General features: G+C 42.0%; 1 protein-coding gene across 2 annotated transcripts; it reads left to right on the top strand.

Annotated features, from left to right (window-relative positions):
• Window positions 1-39: 39 nt before the first annotated feature.
• Window positions 40-17702, top strand: LOC139536608 (mothers against decapentaplegic homolog 4-like). Of its 2 annotated transcripts, XM_071337271.1 has the most exons (12): window positions 40-356; window positions 988-1373; window positions 1585-1759; window positions 2539-2568; window positions 2673-2879; window positions 3159-3290; window positions 4577-4684; window positions 4976-5026; window positions 5160-5343; window positions 5540-5708; window positions 15799-15937; window positions 16174-17702. In XM_071337271.1, the coding sequence occupies exons 2-12, from the start codon at window positions 1134-1136 to the stop codon at window positions 16383-16385; spliced, it is 1647 nt and encodes a 548-aa protein (XP_071193372.1). In that variant the 5' UTR covers window positions 40-356; window positions 988-1133; the 3' UTR covers window positions 16386-17702. The 2 variants fall into 2 exon arrangements, with proteins under 2 accessions (XP_071193372.1, XP_071193377.1); XM_071337276.1 differs by lacking the exon at window positions 3159-3290.
• Window positions 17703-23056: the final 5354 nt, after the last annotated feature.

Raw genomic sequence — 23056 nt, 5'->3', positions numbered from 1 at the left:
AGCGCTCACAAAACATGCGCCCCCTGCTGCTGACATGACATGACAGGCATTGCTGGAGCGATGCACTCACTGGAGTCGCGAGGGCGTTGCAGAGTTTATTTTTGTAGCTGGCGCTATAGCATTGTTTACGAGTATATTGCAAACATGTTGGTTTTGTTCAGTCACTGGCACAATTGAAAAACGTAAAATACAGTCGCATAATATCTCATAACCATAAGATAATTGAGTATTGGCTCGAAATTCGATTCAGAAAACATTGGTTTTGTTGACGACTAACGTTACCGTTAGCAAGCTTTAGCTATCGCTAAAGTAACTAGCTATGTGCTAATCGGCTGTACTAAACACTGGAGACCCAGGTAAGAAATGTGTGTATTTTTAAGTCCGATAAATAGATAGCTATAACCTATTTGTTGCTTGTATGTAGTTTCCACTGACTATTACAATTTAACCACACGGGGCACATCATCCTTGGATTTGTAAACGACTAACGTAGCCTACTTAGCTAGCTGTTAGGAAATGTGTCAAGATGTAATAAAAAAAAATGTAGCCTTTATTTATTTAACTAGGCAAGCCAGTTAAGAACAAATTCTTTATTTACCGGGAAACAGTGGGTTAACTGCCTTGTTCAGGGGCAGAACGACAGCGTTTTACCTTGTCAGCTCGGGGATTCGATCCAGCAACCTTTCGGTTACTGGCCCAACGCTCTAACCACTAAGCGACCTGTCGCCCCAAAATGTCAACTAAGTTAGCTTACTACTGATAGGCATTTGGTAGTCTCTTAGACACGATTTGACGCGTTGTATGCAACGTTAATTTGTTTTTGTAGCTAAGTAATAAAACTTAAGGTTTTGTAGAAAAGTAGCTAGCTAACGTTTTGTCGGCATCATTAATTTGCTGTCAGGCAATGCATTTCTGCATTGATGTGAAATCACAGAAATAGTAGCAAGCTAGTACAACTAACAATCTTTTCTGTCTCCCCTACTGCAGACTGTCCTTATGTAGAGTGAACAGGACACATGCCATTCTTTCTCGCCCTAGCAAAAGGCTTCTGAGATTGTTTGACTCATTCCTAGAGTGAGAATTAAACATAAGATTGAACTTCAAGTAATAGAGGCTGTAGAACGGTGAGCAAGATGTCGATCACAAACACCCCCACAAGCAACGACGCTTGCTTGAGTATCGTGCACAGCCTGATGTGCCACAGACAGGGTGGAGAGAGCGAGACCTTCGCCAAGCGAGCCATCGAGAGCCTCGTCAAGAAACTGAAGGAGAAGAAAGATGAGCTAGATTCTCTCATCACAGCCATCACCACCAACGGAGCTCACCCCAGCAAGTGTGTCACCATACAGCGCACCTTGGATGGACGGCTGCAGGTAATGGGGTAGCAGAGTCATTTAATATTAGGGCACCAAAAAAAGTGTTTATTGGACAAGTTCAGGTAGTCCCTCCCTGTTTCAGTCCCATTGGTGCTTAATGAATACCAACTTGCTGATGGATATAAGATATTACACTCACATTACGGGCTGAACTATTTTCTCAGATGACTGCTGTGCTTAGTTCATAACACGTCTTCTCTGCTCTCAGGTCGCAGGGCGTAAAGGCTTCCCCCATGTGATCTATGCCAGATTGTGGCGGTGGCCTGACCTGCACAAGAATGAACTGAAGCATGTGAAATACTGCCAGTTTGCCTTTGACCTCAAAGCTGACAATGTGTGTGTTAACCCATACCACTACGAGAGGGTGGTATCACCAGGGATTGGTGAGTGGGATTTGTTTTCTCCTTTCTCTTGAATACAGTAATCCCTCGTTTATCGCGGGGGTTACGTTCCGAAAATGACCCGCGATAAGTGAAATCCGCGAAATAGAAAACTTCTTTTTTTTTTACAATTAGCAACTATTACATGTATACAAATACAGTGACTCACGTGTAGGCCGTTTCACTGCTCTTCAGACTGGGCCGCTGCATCCTGACTGCGCTCTGCAGTGTTCTCTTCTTCTGAAGCCCGCGGTGCAGGTGTGTTTGTTCGGGAGAAGAGCATAGTGATAGGCAGCTGTTGTCGCTCTTTTTTCTTCTTTGCAAAAAGATCCTTGTACACCGACATGCCACCATCGATTACGTTGGAGAACTGTAATGAACGGCTCATCAAAGGGTCCCATTCCTCAGCTACTCGCTTAAGTTCAGTGGCCATTCGCACCATGGTTGCTAAGCGACCAAGCGTTAGTCCTTCCTTCCTTCCTGGCCAACTTAATGTAAATTTGCCAAGCTGTTTTATGTACGTACACATAACTGCACGAGACGACAAAATGATAGCACAATTCGTAGCATGTTTTGATACAAGAAGCGGGAGTGAGTTTTTAGCGAATCAGAATGCAGAGCACAATGCACCAAAAAAAAATAAAAAATGCATTATGAAAATCCGCGAAATAGCGAATCCGCGATAAGTGAACCGCGAAGTGGCGAGGGATCACTGTACTGTTGTTTAACCCCTCTCAATTTTAAGTTGGATCTTATTTGTGTCCCTCTACTTCTCTTCACAGACCTTTCAGGACTGACTCTTTCAAGCTCAGGTAAGGAAGGGTCTTGCCCTGTACTAGTAATTTGCAGTTCACAACAGAGGATTCAAGTGAAGTTCCCCAAAACGTTGACCCTCTCACCCTCCCTGCCCTGCCAGGCACACTCATGGTCAAAGATGAGTATGAATTTGAGAACCAGCCATCTCACTCTGGTGCGGATGGCCACCACCAGACCATCCAGCACCAGCCCTCCAGACCAGGGGGTCCCCAGGAGTTGTTCAGCAGCTCGGCTCTGCTCCCTCCCCCTGAGGGCAGCAGCTCAGCCTCTACCTCTGCCTTCTCCAACCTCGCTGCTGGAGCCTCAAGTGAGATACTGTATTGTGTTTAACCCTCCCCTGTCTTGCAGTTCATTACTCCCCTTAAATGTAACACTTCATTTTGTGGTGAATACGCTCCTGACATAAATACAGGATACAGTGGCTCCCTCATACCCCAGTCAGGGTCATGCTGAGAAGCTTTTTCCTTTTTCTGAGGTGTCATTCCTAATCACTTTTGTTTGTGTGTCTCTGTATTGTGGAGTGTCTGGGTGTGTGTATGTTTTTCCTACCCACTCACTCTGGCCCATCCTGCTCCTGCCTCTGTAGCCCAGTCCACTAGCCTTCTGTCAGGGAGCCATAGCACTGAAGGGCTGCGGCAGCTATCCTCAAGGCCAGGCCCAGGGCCTTCACAGGGGCAGAGCGGCTTCCCCCTGGCACAGAGTGGCACATACCATCACAGTAAGCACCCACACTTGGCCCTCCACATTTCATACAATACCAAGTTTGGGGTTAATTCCATTTGCTTCTTGAATTTACCGAATTTAAATGGAATTGACCCCAGCCCTGTCAAACACCATTAAAGTGAGTGGGCACCTGCATCCAACAGCCTAAAAATAACAGCTTAGCACTCACACTGCCTATGTCACTAACAATCACATAAATTACCTGCACTTTCAAACAATCATTACAGGTAGCACTCACATTCATCTGCCCTCCATAGACCATGACAATGGAAACCTACGCTGAGTGTAACAAACATTACGAACTCTTTCCATGACATTTGCTCCCGAGTGGCGCAGCGGTCTAAGGTACTGCATCTCAGTGCAAGAGACGTCATTACAGTCCCTGGTTCGAATTCAGGCTGTATCACATCCGGCCGTGATAGGGCGGCACACAATTGGCCCAGCGTTGTCCAGGTTTGGCCGTCATTGTAAATAAGAATTGGTTCTTAACTGACTTACCTAGTTGAATAACAAAATACAAAATAATAATAGACTGACCAGGTGAAAGCTATGATCCCTTGTTGATGTCGCCTGTTAAATCAATCAGTGTAGATGAAGGGGAGGCGACCGGTTAAAGAAGGATTTAAGCCTTGAGACATGGATTGTGTATGTGTGCCATTCAGAGGCTGAATGGGCAAGATCAAATATTTAAGTGCCTTTGCACGGGGTGTGGTAGTAGGTGCCAGGCGCACCGGTTTGAGTGTGTCAAGAACTGCAACACTGCTGGGGTTTTCATGCTCAACAGTTCCCCGTGTGTATCAAAAAGGGTCCACCACCCAAAGGCCATCCAGCCAACTTCACACAACTATGCATTGAAGTCAACATGCGCCAGCAACCCTGTGGAATGCTTTCGACACCTTGTAGAGTCCATGCTCTGACGAATTGAGGCTGTTCTGAGAGCAAAAGGGGGGGTGCAACTCAATGTTAGGTAGGTGTTCCTAATGTTTTGTACACTCTGTACTTCCGCCAGCCCACAATTTCCTTCCCTGTTGCTTTTCACCGTAACCCCATTTACTTCTCAGAATCTGGATGTTTTCTCAAAAAGCTTTTCAGCATTACCACATTGCCTCTCTAGGGGGTTAATTCCTCCTTCGTCAGTTATAGAATTCCTCTCAGTCCTGTGACCATAGTCCGTTGTTATAGTTGATTAGGTATGTGTTGTGTGATTGAGTTATTTTTAGCCCATGGTATTTTCTATCTGTGCTTATGGTCTGATGCAACTGGTGAATGTTCTGCTTTCAGATGCCGCCTCAGGCTGGCCGAGAAATGGGAACTTCACCCCCTCAGTGCCTCACCACCAGAATGGGCACCTGCAGCACCACCAACCAATGCCCCACACCCCACACTACTGTGAGTGGCTGTGTTATCCCCCCTCTCTGGGCATATATCTAAGGGTGCTGCCAACATCTGAGCCTTACAAATTCTATATCCCTCAAAGCAACAAGCTAACGTTGAACTAATGCAAAAATTGAGTTCTTGTAAAAGGAAAGAGCTGTTTCCCAGAAAGGATGTAAATGTGCACATATAATGTCAAATAGTCAATGTTATGTCATTCGACATTCATTTGTACTCCTTTGAGCTGAGCAGTACAAACTACACCAAACAGCACCGTTGTCTTAATTACATGACATTCTCTTCCAGGGATGGTCAACAATGAGATTGCATTCCAGCCCCCCATCTCAAATCACCCGGGTGAGTCTATGTGAAACGTTACTCAGAGAGTTAGTTCTGTATGTACGGTATGTGTCCCCATTTGATCCGGTATGTGTTGTGAAATAGTACAGACACCATGTGAATTGAATGTGGTGTTCTTGTTCTGTTCCAGCCCCTGACTACTGGTGCTCCATTGCCTACTTTGAGATGGATGTTCAGGTGGGGGAGACGTTCAAGGTTCCGGCCAGCTGCCCCACGGTGACAGTGGACGGGTACGTGGATCCCTCAGGAGGGGACCGCTTCTGCCTGGGCCAGCTCAGCAACGTCCACAGGACAGAGGCCATCGAGAGAGCTAGGTACTCTACCATATCAAATAGAAAAGAGGAAAGATGTATAGAACAAGGAATGATTTAATGTCTTTGCTAAATGAAATGGCTAAGCAGAACATCATCCATAGTTTTGGAAAAATACACTAGCAAAATGGGAATGCTTTTAATTTTTTTTTTTTACTGTTTGTCTCTGTCTTATTCTTTCCTTCCTTCCTGGCTTTAGACTTCACATTGGTAAAGGGGTGCAGCTGGAGTGTAAAGGGGAAGGTGACGTGTGGGTGCGTTGCCTTAGCGATCATGCAGTGTTTGTGCAGAGTTATTACTTGGACAGGGAGGCAGGACGGGCCCCTGGAGACGCAGTGCACAAGATCTACCCCAGCGCCTATATCAAGGTGACAGATTTTATTTCAGTATTATTCTAATGTATTCCATTGAGGTTTTGTACTTATTATTATTTATTAATAATAATATTATTATACTTATATTCTTATTGTTGTCACAAAGTTGAGAGTTGACTACTTGGGAAGGTTTATTGTTTCAAAACAGGTTAAAATCCAACAGTTTTAGACTGTTGAACCTAGGGATGGGTACACAGTATCCAATAATGATGAAGCAAAAACAGGTTTTGAAATTTTTGCAAATGTATTAAAAGTAAACATATCACATTTCCATAATTATTCATACCCTTTGATCAGTACTTTGTTGAAGAAAGTCTTAGATATGGTACACCTGTATTTGGGGAGTTTCTCCCATTCTTCTCTGTAGATCCTCTCAAGCTCTGTCAGGTTGGATGGGGAGTGTCGCTGCACAGCTATTTTCAGGACTCTCCATAGATGTTAGATCAGGTTCAAGTCTGGGCTCTGGCTGGACCACTCAAGGACATTCAGAGACTTGTCCCGAAGCCACTCCTGCATTGTCTTGGTCATGTGCTTAGGGTCGTTGTCGCGTTGAATGTGAACCTTCGCCCCAGACTGAGGTCCTGAGCGCTCTGGAGCAGGTTTTCATCAAGGATCTCTCTACTTTGCTCTGTTCATCTTTCCCTCGATCCTGACTAGTCTCCCAGTCCTTGAAGCTGAAAAACATCCCCCACAGCATGATGCTGCCACACCATGCTTCACCGTAGGGATGGTGCTAGGTTTCTTCAAAGCGTGACACTTGGCATTCAGGCCGAAGAGTTCCATCTTGGTTTCATCAGACCAGAGAATTTTGTTTCTCAAGGTCTGACAGTCCTTCAGGTTCCTTTTGGCAAACTCCAAGCAGGCTGTCATGTGCCTTTTACTGAGGAGTGGCTGCAGAGATGGTTGTCCTTCTGGAAAGTTCTCCAATCTCCACAGAGGTCACTGTGTTCTTGGGCACCTTCAATGCTGCAGAAATGTTTTGGTACCCTTCCCCAGATCTGTACCTCGACACAATCCTGTCTCGGCGCTCTACAGACAATTTCTTTGACCTTGTGGCTTGGTTTTTGCTCTGACATGCACTGTCAACTGTGGGACCTTTTTATAGACAGGTGTGTGCCTTTCCAAATCATGTCCAATCAATTGAATTTACCACAGGTGGACTCCAAGTTGTAGAAACATATCAATGAAAACAGGATGCACCTGAGCTCAATTTCGTGTCTCATAGCAAAGGGTCTGAATACTTCTGTAAAATAAGGTATTTCAGTTTTTTGTGTATTTTTTAAGTGTGCAAAAAATCTAAACCTGTTTTCACTTTGTCAATATGGGGTATTGTGTGTAGATTGATGAGGAACATTTAGAATAAGGCTGTAATGTAACAATGTGGGGAAAAGTCAAGGGGTCTGAATACTTTCCGAATGCACTGTAAGTATACATTTTTAGAGAAAAAAAGATTGGTCTATTTCAACAATGAAAAGGCTTGGTCTAAACTAAATGATCAATTTGCCATTGTTTACAGATTTTCTGGAAACTCGATTTGTCGTAGCAAAAAAATTGCGATTTCTGCGCTTGTGCAGGATTTTTTTTACGCCAGCTTTATAGCTGCAGCTCAGTGCTCCGCTGCATTTTGATTGGCGATGAAAGCCTTTGTCTGGTGTAGCCTACACACTTCATGTTGTAAATAAAGGACATGGTCGACATGTTCCAACTACTGCATTCCATGTCTCATTAGGCTGTTGAGCATAAGCGCGATTTCATGTTGTTTTCTCAGCAGGAGTTGCAGCTATTTAATAAATGCAGCTATTTATTTACATGTTGTACACAAGACATGTTTGCACAAACTCGCAGATAGTTTTTTACCCCAATGCAAAACTCAAGTGGGGAGTTACATACAACTATCTAGGTAGCATATCACACATAAGCAACACACACACAGTAATTAGCGATTGAATGTTCATTTTTTTCATTACCATTGCCAACATTGGCTGAGCAGGAGGCAGGCAGTCAAAGTAGTAGTGTTGTTTTTCAACAACTCTGGCTAATGGCTACAATATGACAGCAATTATAAAGATTAGCCTACATCACACAAAATGCAGATTGTTTTTTCTCTAATGCAATGTATAGGGACTGTGTCCTGCATGTGCAACTGCAATATCCGTTACAACAGACAGAGAAGCTTGTAGCCTCCATAATGGCCTTGAATGCTTGTTCAAATCGCTACAGGGTTTTTATTTCAGCCGTTCAGAAATATGAGGCAGAGACATACAGTAGGCTACATCATCATGGTTCAGAAGAGGTAGAGAGTAAAGAGAGAAACATGGAGGGAGGGGAAGTGAGCACAGCTACGTAGATTTTTTTGTTGCGTAAAATAACAAATGCACAGAACGTGATCCGTAGCTTTGAGAAAGTGGTTTCCGGCAGGGCGGGTTGAAAACTCCCTATTCGCTGCCACAGCCTTTTAAATTCTTAAAGGTCAAATGCAGCTGTTTTTATCTCTATCAAATCATTTCTGGGTAACAATTTAAGTAACTTACTGTGATTTGTTTCAAATCAAAATAAACAAAAAATAAACAAATAGCTTCTTAGCAAAGAGCAAATTCTCAAGTAAGATTTTTGCTAAGACTGCCTGGGAGTGGTCTGAGTGAGTAGTCCAGAACTCCATCCCACCAAAACAGATTGAGATTTCAGGCGGTCTTTTCAAAGTGCTCTTACACTAAAAGGGCATTATCATAATTTTCACAGTGTTATTCCAACCTCATAGTGTGGAAATATTTATAGAGCGCTGGAAAACATGTTTTTGACTGCACTGGGCCTTGAATTTAATAAAACAAACCTTTTAATGTAATTTTTATGACATGCATGCCCGGTAACTTACATACACCCGTGTTTCAAGTGTGTCGCTTGTTGTTTTGGTCGGCCAATCAAAGCTGCACTACAGTCAGAGGCTCAATGTGTAGCAAGTGAAGTGAGAGATCTTTAATCACTGCAAGATGGAATTAAAATGACTCAATTAAAAGTGAGCTAAATGAGAGGGATTAGGCCAACAGGTAGGCTGTGGGTGTTTATTTGTAGACTAGGACAGGGAGAAAGAAAGCACAGCAAAATGTAGTAGCTAGCTGGCTAGCTTGTCTACTGTGCAGTCAAGACCAGCACTATCAGATGGGATGATAAATAACCAATGGCAGCTACAAGTCTCTCACTCTCTGCTTGCCCTGCTCCCCCGTCTCACACACAGCGGCCCCTCCCCCGCCCACTGAAGCAGCAGCCGAGAGCCACCATCTCGCCCTCCTGCAGCAATAAGTGCTCAGGTTAAAAAACAAGTGAAAATATATTTCGGCTAGGGGGTGCTGATCTTGTCATACTCGTAATCATATCCGTTTTTATCACACTTGATACTCATCGGATTTACTTGTGATTGGATAACCCGTACGTGTGTTTTAAATGCTGGTAAAGCATATACGATACCAGTCAAAAGTTTGGACACACCTAATCATTCAAGGGTTTTTCTTTATTTTTACTATGTTCTACATTGTGGAATAATAGTGAAGACATAACAATGAAATAACACATATGGAATCATGTAGTAACCAAAAAAGTGTTAAACAAATAAAAACATGTGAGTTTCTTCAAAGTAGCCACCCTTTGCACGCTCTTGGCATTCTCTCAACTAGCTTCATGAGGTAGTCACCTAGAAAGCATTTCAATTAACAGATGTGCCTTGTTAAAAGTTAATTTGTGGATTAATTGTGGTTAATTTCTTTATGCGTTTGAACCAATCAGTTGTGTTGTGACAAGGTAGGGGTGGTATACAGAAGGTAGCCCTATTTGGTAAAAGACCAAGTCCATATTATGGCAAGAATAGCTCAAATAAGCAAATTGAAATGACAGTCCATCATTACTTTAAGACATGAAGGTCAGTCAATACGGAAAATTAAGATTTTTGAAAGTTTCTTCAAGTGCACTTGCAAAAACCATCAAGCGCTATGATGAAACTGGCTCTCATGAGGACCGCCACAGGAAAGGAAGACCCAGAGTTACCTCGGCTGCAGAGGATAACTAATGAAGTTACCAGACTCAGAAATTGTAACAGACACATCTAAACATCAACTGTTCAGAGGAGACTGCGTAAATCAGAATTGCTGCAAAGAAACACTACTAAAGGACACCGATAAGAAGAAGAGACTTGCTTGGGCCAAGAAACACAAGCAATGGACATTAGACCGGTGGAAATCTGTCCTTTGGTCTGATGAGTCCAAATTTGCGATTTTTGGTTCCAACAGCTGTGTCCTTTTGAGACGCAGAGTAGATGAACGGATGATCTCCGCATGTGTGGTTCCCACCGTGAAGCAGGGAGGAGGTGGTGTGGGGGTGCTTTGCTGGTGACCCTGTCAGTGATTTATTTAGATTTCAAGGCACACTTAACCAGTATGGCTACCACAGCATTCTGCAGCGATACGCCATCCCATCTGGTTTGCGCAGGGTGACTATAATTTGTTTTTCAACAGGACAATGACCCAACACACTCCCAGGCTGTGTAAGGGCTATTTGACCAATAAAGAGAGTGATTGAGTGCTGCACCAGATGACTGGCATATGTGGGAACTCCTTCAAGTCTGTTGGAAAAGCATTTCAGGTGAAGCTATTTGAGAGAATGCCAAGAGTGTGCAAAAGCTGTCAAGGCAAAGGGTGGCTACTTTGAAGAATCTCAAATATAAAATATATTTTGATTTGTATAACAATTTTTTGGGTTACTACATGATTCCATATGTGTTATTTCATAGTTTTGGTGTTTTCACTTTTATTCCACAATGTAGAAAATAGTAAAAATAAAGAAAAACCCTTGAATGAGTAGGTGTATCCAAACTTTTGACTGGTACTGTACCTCAAGTGCGCATTACTGCTCTATCACTCAGAGCGCATCGTTGTGTTCGTTCACTCATTCACACACATTGTTCGAAGGTAAACGTTAGGCTTGGGCGGTATCCAGATTGTCATATCATCTCATGCCAGGATTTACGGTATTACCGGCATAGCACACAAGGGGGCTTTAAAAACGCAAGTCCTCTATTACCAGAATGCTATCAAAATTAGCACAAACTAATAGCGAAATCACATAGCTAAATGCTAACACGCGAAAACGAACAAACTATTTGCAAAGACAGTCATCCAGCTCAAAGTTATACAAGCATAGCTAGTAGCTACCGAATGTGTGGACATTTACAAGCAAAAGTGAACGAGAGAAATTGTGCAAGTGAACAAAGTTGTGATGCATGCTTTTCTGAAGAAAGAGCAGCATCTGTACGCGGCGCAGAGGAAAAAGAAAATGCTAGTAGGAAGCACAGGGAAAAAATTACTCATCCAGAGCCCTTTGACTTCTGGCAGAAAGCCGTTGAAATATATCTGATGGCAAACATGATTTTAGTGTCGCCGATAGACAGAACGCTATGGACTCACCAGCTTCCGCTTTCTCCCGTTGTGCTAATTACAAACAAACAGGTGTCTGGCTCAACTGTTCTGGAGAACTATGTTAAGCTTCATAATGTGACAGGTGAAATGAAGAACGCAATCTGCTTTATCTCCTTACATATTGCACAAGTTGAATGCAGGTATTAACTTTAAAAAGTAGCTACAAATATTCAAATTCATAGAGAAACTTAAATAGTTTTGAAGGTATTGAAAACCCATCACGTGGCTTTTTCCAAATACCCTGATAGACGGTATACTGCCCAAGCCTAGCAAACGACACCGACAGATCAAAATGCACATGATTTACTTAATTGGTCCTATTAAATTATCAACAAAATAGGCTAATAAATAGCATGGCTGGCTACTACTCCCTGCATTTATTCCAGACAGATTTAGATGAAGGTAGGCTAATTCGCTTGTCCCATATATTGTTTCACTTTGAAGAGGAGCAAAGCTTTTCTCTCCCAACACTTATGCCACATTTGTGCGATCAAAATAAACTATCTACATTTATTTTTATTTTCTAATAATCTGTCGCTCGGTGAACATGCCTAAGCGAGAATAAATAATAGCAAGCAAGCATGGGCTTGGATCACGACATAACGACAGCAACTGCTTGTTTGCGGAGGACTACAGGAGCGAAGTAGCTACTCTTAGCAAGCAAGAAGCAAACCTACATAAACTACTGGGGAACCCACGCCCACCTACTTTTTATTTTTCTTCCACCCCAGTAGCTGGACGCCGCTCTGGTCTGGTGGAAGTTTCACTGCCATGTCGGCTCTCCACAGCCGACTGGCCGGTGCTAGGCAGGGTTCCATGCCAGAAGGGGTCTCCCCCTTCCCTGGAGAACAGAGCTGTTCTCGACCCAACCAGCCATGGAGGTATATCACTCGCCGTGGAAGTCAAAGAAAGCATCCTCTGGCAACGGGGGTCTCCATGGAGATGTTGAGCCCGGAACTGACACAGACCAGAAACCGCTTTGCCGCCCTGGAGCCAGAGGTTCTAGTGCCTTCGTCCTTGGTGGCTGCCCAATCAAGATCCGGTGGCTTCTACCTTCAGGTTCAGATCCTCGGAGCTCCCAGCCTCACTAGACCTCGAGGCTGCCTGAGAGACTGACCCATTCAACATCACCAGCTGTCATCATAGGCAGCTCTATGGTGAGAAACATCTCGGTCCCTCGGTCCCCAAGGCAAAAACCCTGTGCTACCCAGGAGCACGAGTACAGGACATAACAAGGCTGCTTCTGACTGTTCTACCACAGATGCCGGGAGCTGACATTGTTGTAGTCCATGTGGGGTCAAACGACATCAGGAGGGCTAGCTCGGAACATTTGAAAATTGATTTTAAAGAACTGATTTTAGCATTAAAAGACTCCAAAAAAACGGCCAATAATTTCAGGTCCGGTACCATCGTTGGGCCGCGGGTGTGAAAGATTCAGCAGACTGCTGGCATTACACATCTGGCTAAAAGACTACTGTAGCTCTGCTTGAGTCACTTTTATTGATAACTTTGACACCTTCTGGAAGCAGAAGATACTCCACAGGAATGACGGAGTCCATCCAAATTATCTTTGCTCCTGGACTCAAGGCTGCGTTGAAACAATGACTGGTAAATGATCCAAGACCTGCTCAGTTAATCCCTACCATTGTGACAATGAGTCGTCATAATGCTGCATCAAATGTACATGATCTTATGGGCATTGGCAAACACAGTGTAAGTAATTTAATTTATGTACCCCTAATTGCACCAAATACATCTGTTTATCCTACAGCTATTGTAAGCAGTAATCATGAGCCTATAAACCAGAGTTACACTGTTAGCACTGAGGCGGTGTGCAATAGTAGGAAGACCACTTTATGCAGCTCACCCTGTACTATCAGCTCCAATGTAAATAACATGAGTAAGTCTACCTCTGATTAGCTTCCCAGTAAAGCATTAAAAACAAACAACCCAGAAAAGTGCTAAAAATAGCCCATATTAATGTATGTAGCCTAAGAAACAAGGTCCATGAAGTCAATAACTTGCTTGTAACAGATGACATTCATATTCTGACTCTCTGAAACTAACTTAGATAATACCTTTGATACAGTGGTAGCAATACATGGTTATGCCAACGGGGGCGCTGTTGCGGGCTATATTCAGAACCATATTCCTGTAAAGCTTAGATGAGGAATGGAAAAATTGTATGGTTGAGAGGGATGAGGCAAAAGGTATGGCAATTAAGTCTGGCAGCCCAACTGATTGGCAAATGTACTGCAAATTAAGAAACCATGTGACTAAATTAAATGAAAAGAAAAATAAACTACACTATGAAACAAAGAAATTATATAAAGAAAATAGTAAAAAGCTTTGGGGCACCTTAAAATATATTTTTTGGGGGAAAAGCCAACTCGGCTCATTCATTACAAAGCCCACTGATATTGCAAACTACTTAAATGACTTTTTCATTGGCAAGATAAGCAAACTTAGGGATGACATGTCACCAACAAATGCTGATGAAAGACAAGAATTGTACTTTTGAATTCCGTAAAGTCAGTGTGGAAGAGGTGAAGAAATTGTCAGCTTTTGACATTAGTGCAGCTTTTGACATTATTGATCATAGTTTGCTGCTGGAAAAACGAATGTGTTATGGCTTTACACCCCCTGCTATAATGTGGATAAAGAGTTAGACAAGTAGCAGCACACAGAGGGTGTTACTTCCAGCCTCTCAAATATAGTCCAGTTAGAATCAGGAATTCCCTAGGGTAACTGTTTAGGCCCCTTGATTTTTCAATTGTTACTAACGACATGCCACTGACTTTGAGTAAAGCCAGAGTTTCTATGTATAGGGATGACTCAACGCTACACACATCAGCTACTACAGCGACTGAAATGACTGCAACACTCAACAACGAGCTGCAGTTAGTTTCAGAGTGGGTGGCAAGGAATAAGTTAGCCCTAAATATTTCTAAAACTAAAAGCATTGTATTTGGAACAAAACACTCACTAAACCCTGAACCTCAACTAAACCTTGTAATAAATAATGTGGAAATTGAGCAAGTTGAGATGACTAAACTGCTTGGAGTAACCCTAGATTGTAAACTGTCATGGTCAAAACATATTGATGCAGTAGTAGCTAAGATGTGGAGAAGTCTGTCTATAATAAAGCGATGCTCTGCCTTCTTAACAACACTATCAGCAAGGCAGGTCCTACAGGCCCTAGTTTTGTTGCACCTTGACTACTGTTCACTCCTGTGGTCAGGTGCCACAAAAAAGGACTTAGGAAAATTGCAATCGGTGCAGAACAGGGCAGCACGGCTGGCCCTTGGATGTACACAGAGAGCTAATATTCATAATATGCATGTCAACCGCTCCTGCTGTCTCTAGAGAGTTGAAAACAGCAGGTCGGGACAAGTAGAACAGGTCAGGGTTCCATAGCCGCAGGCAGAACAGTTGAAACTGGAGCAGCAGCACGGCCAGGTGGACTGGGGACAGCAAGGAGTCAACGTGCCAGGTAGTCCTGAGGCATGGTCCTAGGGCTCAGGTCCTCCGAGAGAAAGAGAGAATTAGAGAGAGCATACTTAAATTCACAGAGGACACCGGATAAGACAGGAGAAGTACTCCAGATATAACAGACTGACCCTAGCCCCCCGACACATAAACTACTGCAGCATAAATACTGGAGGCTGAGACAGGAGGGGCCAGGAGACACTGTGGCCCCATCCGATGATACCCCCAGACAGGGCCAAACAGGCAGGATATATCCCCACCCACTTTGCCAAAGCACAGCCCCCATACCACTAGAGGGATATCTTCAACCACCAACTTACCATCCTGAGACAAGGCCGAGTATAGCCCACAAAGATCTCCGCCACGGCACAACCCAAGGGGGGGCGCCAACCCAGACAGGAATATCACGTCAGTGACTCAACCCACTCAAGTGACGCACCCCTCCTAGGGACGGCATGGAAGAGCACCAGCAAGCCAGTGACTCAGCCCCTGTAATAGGGTTAGAGGCAGAGAATCCCAGTGGAGCGAGGGGAACCGGAGAGGCAGAGACAGCAAGGGCGGTTCGTTGCAACAGAGCCTTTCCGTTCACCTTCACACTCCTGGGCCAGACTACACTCAATCATATGACCTACTGAAGAGATGAGTCTTCAGTAAAGACTTAAAGGTTGAGACCGAGTCTGCGTCTCTCGCATGGGTAGGCAGACATGAAAATGGAGCTCTATAGGAGAAAGCCCTGCCTCCAGCTGTTTGCTTAGAAATTCTAGGGACAATTAGGAGGCCTGTGTCTTGTGACCGTAGCGTAGAACTAGCCAATAATTGTTTAGAGTGCACAGCGCTTCACACTGAGTGAAAGAGATGTGCTGGCAGCTGAAAATTACTTTTTTCTGAACACATAATTACCAAAAATACTCACGTCATAATCGTATTTGTAACATTCTCCATATCCGTTACCATACTTGTTTTGTCTGAGTACTCGGCACAGCCCTAATTTTGACAATCTGGATATCTGGAAAATATTTCATATGTTTCGAATAGTGAAATTATTTCAGGTGCCCATCCCTCGTTGAACCCCTATCCCTTCTACCCTATTGTGTGTAGGCCCTAACCCTGCCTTTCCCCCTTGTGATGTGCAGGTGTTTGACCTGCGTCAGTGCCACAGGCAGATGCAGCAGCAGGCAGCCACAGCCCAGGCGGCAGCCGCAGCACAGGCAGCAGCAGTGGCTGGAAACATCCCCGGGCCGGGCTCTGTGGGAGGCATCGCCCCCGCAATTAGTGAGTCTCTACATAATATTCATCCTTTAACCTGTCTGCCCAGCAATATATCCATTTGTCTTGTCTCAGAGCATCTCAGGACCTCACAGAAATGGGGAAGTGTATGTACTGTCTCAGATATGAAACTCTTTATTCCCCCGAGTAGGTAGTGAATAACTGAGTGATTCATTCTGTCTGATATGTAGCACTAAACTACAACCTTTAACCACTGAGTGTTTTTAACCCCCTTCCTCCAGGTATGTCTGCGGCTGCGGGTATAGGAGTGGACGACCTGCGCAGGCTGTGTATACTGAGAATGAGCTTTGTGAAGGGCTGGGGGCCTGACTACCCCCGGCAGAGCATCAAGGAGACACCGTGCTGGATTGAGATCCATCTCCACCGAGCCCTGCAGCTACTGGATGAGGTGCTGCACACCATGCCTATCGCTGACCCCCAGCCTCTGGACTGAGTTATAGAGCGGCAACACGTTCACGAACTGTCCATAGCCAGCCATCCCTTGAACTGACTGATGGACTGCCCATGCCCCGTAGGCTAGTCCATCTTAACTATCATCCCGCTATCTGCTGTGCTGAATGGGATGAGAGCAGAGGAATATATCTGATTTATATTTTCTACCCGCTGGCATCACAGCCAGCCAGAGTTCCCGCTCTGAAGATACCAGCTCATGAATCCGTTTTCTACTCGCCTCAATCAGGATACACAGTCACGACTCATGGATGCTTTTCATTCTGTTTTTTCTATTCATAAATATCTATTTTCATACCTTCCTATTCATGTCAGTTTATATACTGTATTTTTGAGTTTGCTATGTTTTTTAAATGACATTAGCTTAAATTAGCACTTTATTGGTTTGCTTTTCATGTGCTTGTTTTCAGTATGTTGATTGTTTAGAAAATGTATTTCGGTATGCAGTGTGAGGTAGGTTTCCACATTTATATTTGAAAGTAGGTATGTGTGTCTCAGAATATTCAGCTTTTGTAGCAATGAGTGTGATCCAGGCCAGAGCTTTTGGAAGATGGTGTTCACATCACTGACTTAAATTAATATTTCAGATGCCTCAATGTCTAGACAGATGGCGGTTGTACATTTCAGTTTCGGTCCATTTTTATCTCCACCACTATAAGTTCTGTAAACATGACTTGGAAGAATTGACTTAAGGGCTGTGATGATACCAATATCGCAATATTTTTTTCTATGGCAAAAATGAAAACATGAAGCAAACCAAACTCTTTGATCCTTTTAAAAACCTGCTGTATGGAAAATATTTTGCTATAGCTTGGAGAGAAAAAATAAATTGAACTCTGGATGACAACATGTTTGTGTTCAACCATAGGGCTGTTTTCCTAAAGAAGTTAAATCTGCTTTGAGTTTTGTTTCCTTGCCATGACGCTAACGAGTATTGCGATACTGTTATCGTCCCGCCCTGGACTTGTGATGACATTCCTTAGAGATATTGGAGGAAAGTCTGAAGCTATATTGATACCAAATGGACCCATATGAAAGGTGTAAATGGTCATAGCAGTCATGTTTTTAAGACCAGATTCTGCATTTGGTCCCCAATTATGGATTTGAGAATATTAGCAATCATGTGGGTCTGGATTACTTGTCAGTTTACAATTATAAATAACAATTTTATACTCATTTTGCTACCTAATTATGACCATCTATCATGTTTTAAAGAAAGTTATATGTAGGCTAAGGAAGCAGTGCTCATTCTTTACCTTAATACCTATTAATGGAAATAAAATGTATTATATTGAATGTGTATTATTTCTGTTTGGTGTTTTTATTCCTTTGCTTGGTTTTATCACATAGCTGCATCACTCCCCACAGAGCAAGATTTTTTGGACGTTGGTCGCATACTCAGATTATCTTTTGGTATTTTTATATTAGTCCACTGGTAAGACATAACCTGACATGCAAAACATATAGGATTTTCAAGAAGCTAACAAAAACAACTGGGAACTCAAGCTCCGACTGGGAAAAATAGTTAAGTCATCCAACTTGGGAACACTGACCTCTTTCTAGAACTCACTTTCCGACCTGAAGCTCACTGACGTCATTATTTAACCTCTTATTTCTCAGAGCTCCCAGTTGTTTTGAACACACCACAAGTGTCACATTAAGTATCATATATCTTGAAAACTTGACTGCTGACATGCAAAACATTTTGGGACTGTGGAATAATGGGAAAAAAAGACCAAAAGATGGTTTGAGTAGATATTTCCTCTAAGCAACGGGTGGCTGTCCTATTGCCTCTCACCAGAAAATGTGCCGTTAATTTCCCGACAATTCTACATGTTGAATCGCCACCGTTCGCCATACAGCAGGTGATCACTAATACGCCCACTGCTTTTATCCGTTCATCTTCTCGGTGTGTCCACTCTCTATGACAACTTAATTGAGATACAACAGCCATGACAATTATTTTCAACAAGAAAAAGTTTATTAATTTAAAAGACAAGCCACAAATTTTAAGAAAACAACACTAAGCTAGCCTGAGCTCAAGTCTGAAATATTCAGAAAACCAAACTACGTGTCTTTAATAGTTCCTATATTTTCATCATTACGACAAACTAAATGTTAATATATGCCTTTATAAATATAAAAGTTTCCCAGTTTTCCTCATCTTTTATGTAAAATACACAATACAAATCACCCTACACTTATTGGTTAGCTCTTGCCAATTTAAGAAGATATAATATACTAGCTGAGAGGTAACTTGAAACAACACACAAAAAGAAAGTCACTTGAGATATACAGTATGTATATACAGGTAACTGCCAAAATAAAGGAAACATTAACATAGTGTCTTAATAGGGCGTTGGGCCACCACGAGCCAGAACAGCTTCAATGCACCTTGGCATACAGTGCCTTCAGAAAGTATTCACACCCCTTGGCTTTCTCTACAATTTGTTGTTACAAAGTGGGATTAGAATGGATTTGTCATGTTTTGTTAACAATCTACACAAAATACTTTGTCAAAGCGTAAGAAAAAAATCTAACATTTGTAAAAATAAAAAGTTGTTTACAAAAATAAAACAAATATATCTTGATTAGATAAGTTTTCAACCCCCTGAGTCAACACAGAATAACCTTCGGCAGCGATTACAGATGAGTCTTTCTGGGTAAGTCTCTAAGAGCTTTGCACACCTGGATTGTGCAACATATGTCCATTATGCTTTTAAAAAATCCTTCAAGCTCTGTCAAATTGGTTGTTGATCATTGCTAGTCAACCATTTTCAGATCTTGCCATAGATGTAAGTCAACACTAACTCAGCCATTCAGGAACATTCACTGTCTTCTTGGTAAGCAACTCCAGTGAAGATTTGGCCTGTGTTTAGGTTTATTGTCTTACTGAAATGTGAATTTATCTCCCAGTGTCTGGGGGAAAGCAGACTGAACCAGGTTTTCCTCTAATCAAATCATATCAAGCTTTATTTATACACAGCACATTTCAGACATGGAATGCAACACAATGTGCTTTACAGGAAAAAAATGTTTTTAAATAAAAGCTGAAATATTTACTACACAACAAACATATGATAGGATTTTGCCTGTGCTTAGCGCCATTCCGTTCCTTTTTATCCTGAAAAACTCCCCGTCCTTAACGATTACAAGCATACCCATAACATGATGCAGCCACCCCTATGCTTGAAAATTAGATGAGTGGTACTCAGTAATGTGTTATGTTGGATTTGCCCCAAACATAACACGTTGTATTCAGGACAAAAAGTGAATTGCTTTGTCACATTTTTTGCAGAATTATTTTTTAATCTGTACAGGCTTCCTTCTTTTCACTGTCAATTAGGTTAGTATTGTGGAGTAACTACAATGTTGTTGATCCATCCTCAATTTCCTAACTGTTTTAAAGTCACCATTGGCCTGATGGTGAGTTAATTACTTCACCATGCTCAAAAGGTGTCCATCTTTGTGAAGAATTGGAAAACCTCCCTAGTATTTGTGGCTGAATCTTTGTTGGAAATTCCCTGCTCAACTGGGGGACCTTGCAGATAATTGTGTGGGGTACAGAGATGAGGTAGTCATTCAAAAATCACGTTAAACACTATTATTGCACACAGAGTCCATGCAACTTGTGAGACTTGTTACGCACATTATTACTCCTGAACTTATTTAGGCTTGCCATAAATACTTGACACAAGACATTTGCTTTTCATTTTAAATTAATTTGTAAAAATTTCTAACATTATGGGGGTATTGTGTGTAGGCCAGTGTCAAGAAAATCTCAATTTAATCAATTTTAAACTCTGGCTGTAACACAAAAACATTTGAAAAAAAATCAGGGGTGTGAATACTTTCTGAAAACACTGTAGAAGTGTCTGGAACTCTATGGGAGTGATGCAACACTATTCTTTCACGAGAAATTCCATCATTTGGTGTTTTGTTGACGGTGGAAAACGCTGTCTCAGGCACCGCTCCAGAATCTCCCACAAGTGTTCATTTGAGTTGAGATCTGGTGACAGACGGCCATGGTATATGGTTTACATTGTTTCATGCTCATCAAAACCATTCAGGTGACCACTCGTGCCCTGTGGATAGGGGCACAGCCATGCTAGCCAAAACAAGGGCCTGCCCAGCATTTTTATACATGACCCTAAGCATGGTGGGATGTTCATTGCTTAATTTTAATTAATTCAAGAACCACACCTTTGTAGAACCACCTACTTTTTAACATACTTTGTATCCCTCATTTACTGAAGTGTTAACATTATTGTGGCAGCTACCTGTATATGAATACAATACATTATCCAAAACGAGGAAAAAGAGAAATCAATGTTTTTTTGGGCTGAAATAAAACTCATCCAAAAATAACAAAACAAATATTTAAGGAGACAGTAAATAAATATCCTTTCTTCCCATTTTGTCTATATTTACATCTTGGTTACATCTGGGGAGTTTTCAACTAAAAGGTTTCCCCATAAATCCACTGCCAAATGCGTGTGCTTGCATTAGAGCGTGCTACAGCGGGCCACAACTCACTAGACTGTCAAATGGCACTTAAAATAGATCAGGAAAATATTACAAATCATACTGAATAAAGCAAACATACAGCAAATCAGTGAATATCATACAACAAAAGGAAATGATCGTGACAACAATGAAAGTGATAGTACAGTGTTGCTATTGGCAAATATCCCAGTCCAGTTATACTTCAATCTTTGTTAGTTTAGTGATACAGTAAATCTATACAATAGTAGTTCTCTCCTAATGCGCAGTCCAACAGCAAATATCTGGAGCAAGCTCCATCCATTGTAAACTGTCCTGTGTGGTCATAGGTCAGTAACAGTTGACCAGTAGTCATAGTTTGGATGAGATAAGGATCAAGGGTAGAAGTGTACGATCCCTCAGGCCCATATCCTCCTCTCACTGTGAGCAGCCATTTTCACCTCACTACCATAGAACGCCTGTCTAAAGAGCCTGTATCTGGAACCATGGAGTCAGACCAGAGACGTAGGCCCCCCTGCCTGGGCAAAATCAAAGGCACTGGGTCTCTTGTGGATCAGTGAAGCTGACGTATTCTCACCCCTCCCAACTGACATAGTTTGAGAGGAGTTGATATGTTTTGCAGAATGTCAAGATTTTTTCCTTTTCAGTTTTTTGTTGTAGTTGCTGGATTTAACCTTTTACGTTGGAAATGGGCTCAATTATCAAGGAACCAAAAAGGAAAGGCCCTAATATTTTCAATCTTAAACAAATATAAATGTACGACTTTTTGTGAATGGTCAACTATGAATAAAACACAATTGATGTTAAAACAGGCAGGTTTGATGAGGTTACAGAGTGAATACAGCATTTACTGTCTGGCACATATAAAAAAAAAAACTAATTAGATAAACCAACAGATTCTATCAGCACAAAAAAAGGCATGCAAGACCAAAAAAAGCACTTTCAAGAATCTAAAGCACATCTGTAAGCCGTTTGCACTCCAGGCACAAATGAATACACATTTAATCTTAACATCTTCAGTATTTTCATGACAAAAAGGTCAAAGTTCAAGAGCCATATCTAACGGCATGTTGGGTGACAGTACAGTCATTAAGAAAGATCTTGTAATTTCTGTGAGGTCAGAGTTTGGCATGTAAACAAATGCCCAAAGGCCTTCAATTACCTGTAAGCAAGGTCAATGACCTTCAGTTTAAAGTGAATGCACTTTATCTTCCGTGAAAACGAATGAAAGGCAATATAATTCTACTTGTCCTTTCTCATATACCTGTAAAGAAAATGGAGTTTATCAAATAAATCCACTTCCACTGAAAACATAATTCCAGTCCTTTTGCAGGTACATTTTGTTTCTCAGTAGTAAAATTCTTCAGAAGTTATAATTCCATTTTCAAGACTGGTTTAAGCATGGATACATGTGCATAACTTAAGAATAATTTCTCAAATAGTAAAACAAAAGCACTATGAATACTAATAAATGAAGTCGAGGCAAAGCATTGGTGCAGACAGTTCTCCAGATGAGAGTTAAAAAACAGAAAGGTAACTTCAGTAGTATCAACAACAAGATTCTTCCAGTTCAACACATTTTTCCTGTGTGTTCTCCATTTCCTAAAAGCTATCAATAACAGTTCAAGTACAAAATGTGTATCCAGTGTCATCAGAGAAGCTGGTCCCCATGCCCCCACCCATTTCACAGTCAATCAACCAATCACAGAAGAGCTACAAAAGAAACAATCACAGATGACAATCAGATCAACCACATGAAAACAAAACAAACAAAATGAATACATTGTATCATCCTTATATAGATATATATATATATCTTTAAATATCAGAAAATATCTACTTTTGGTCCACTATACAAATATGCACTTTAGAACGGATAGAATAAGGGGTGATAACGTTGTGGACTAAGAACTGAAGGGGCTGAAATGAGTGTGTATTTTAGCTGTGTGTGGTGTAAGAGGCATGTATAATGTTAGTGTGCAGTGTTGAAGGAGTAATACGGTTATGAGTATATCAGAACAAGTTTGGTGACTGTGCTGTACGTGTCAAAGGGCTGGCAACGCTGGTGTGAGGTAGGGTGACTAGTGGGTGTGCTCAAACACATGTTCAGACTCATTCATACACACACACAATCAACATCTCAATCAAGTC

Source organism: Salvelinus alpinus, chromosome 1, assembly GCF_045679555.1.
Source record: "Salvelinus alpinus chromosome 1, SLU_Salpinus.1, whole genome shotgun sequence".
In the NCBI taxonomy this organism is placed as follows: Eukaryota; Metazoa; Chordata; class Actinopteri; order Salmoniformes; family Salmonidae; genus Salvelinus; species Salvelinus alpinus.
Note: the sequence above shows the minus strand (reverse complement) of the source record. Positions and strands in the feature narration are given on the sequence as shown.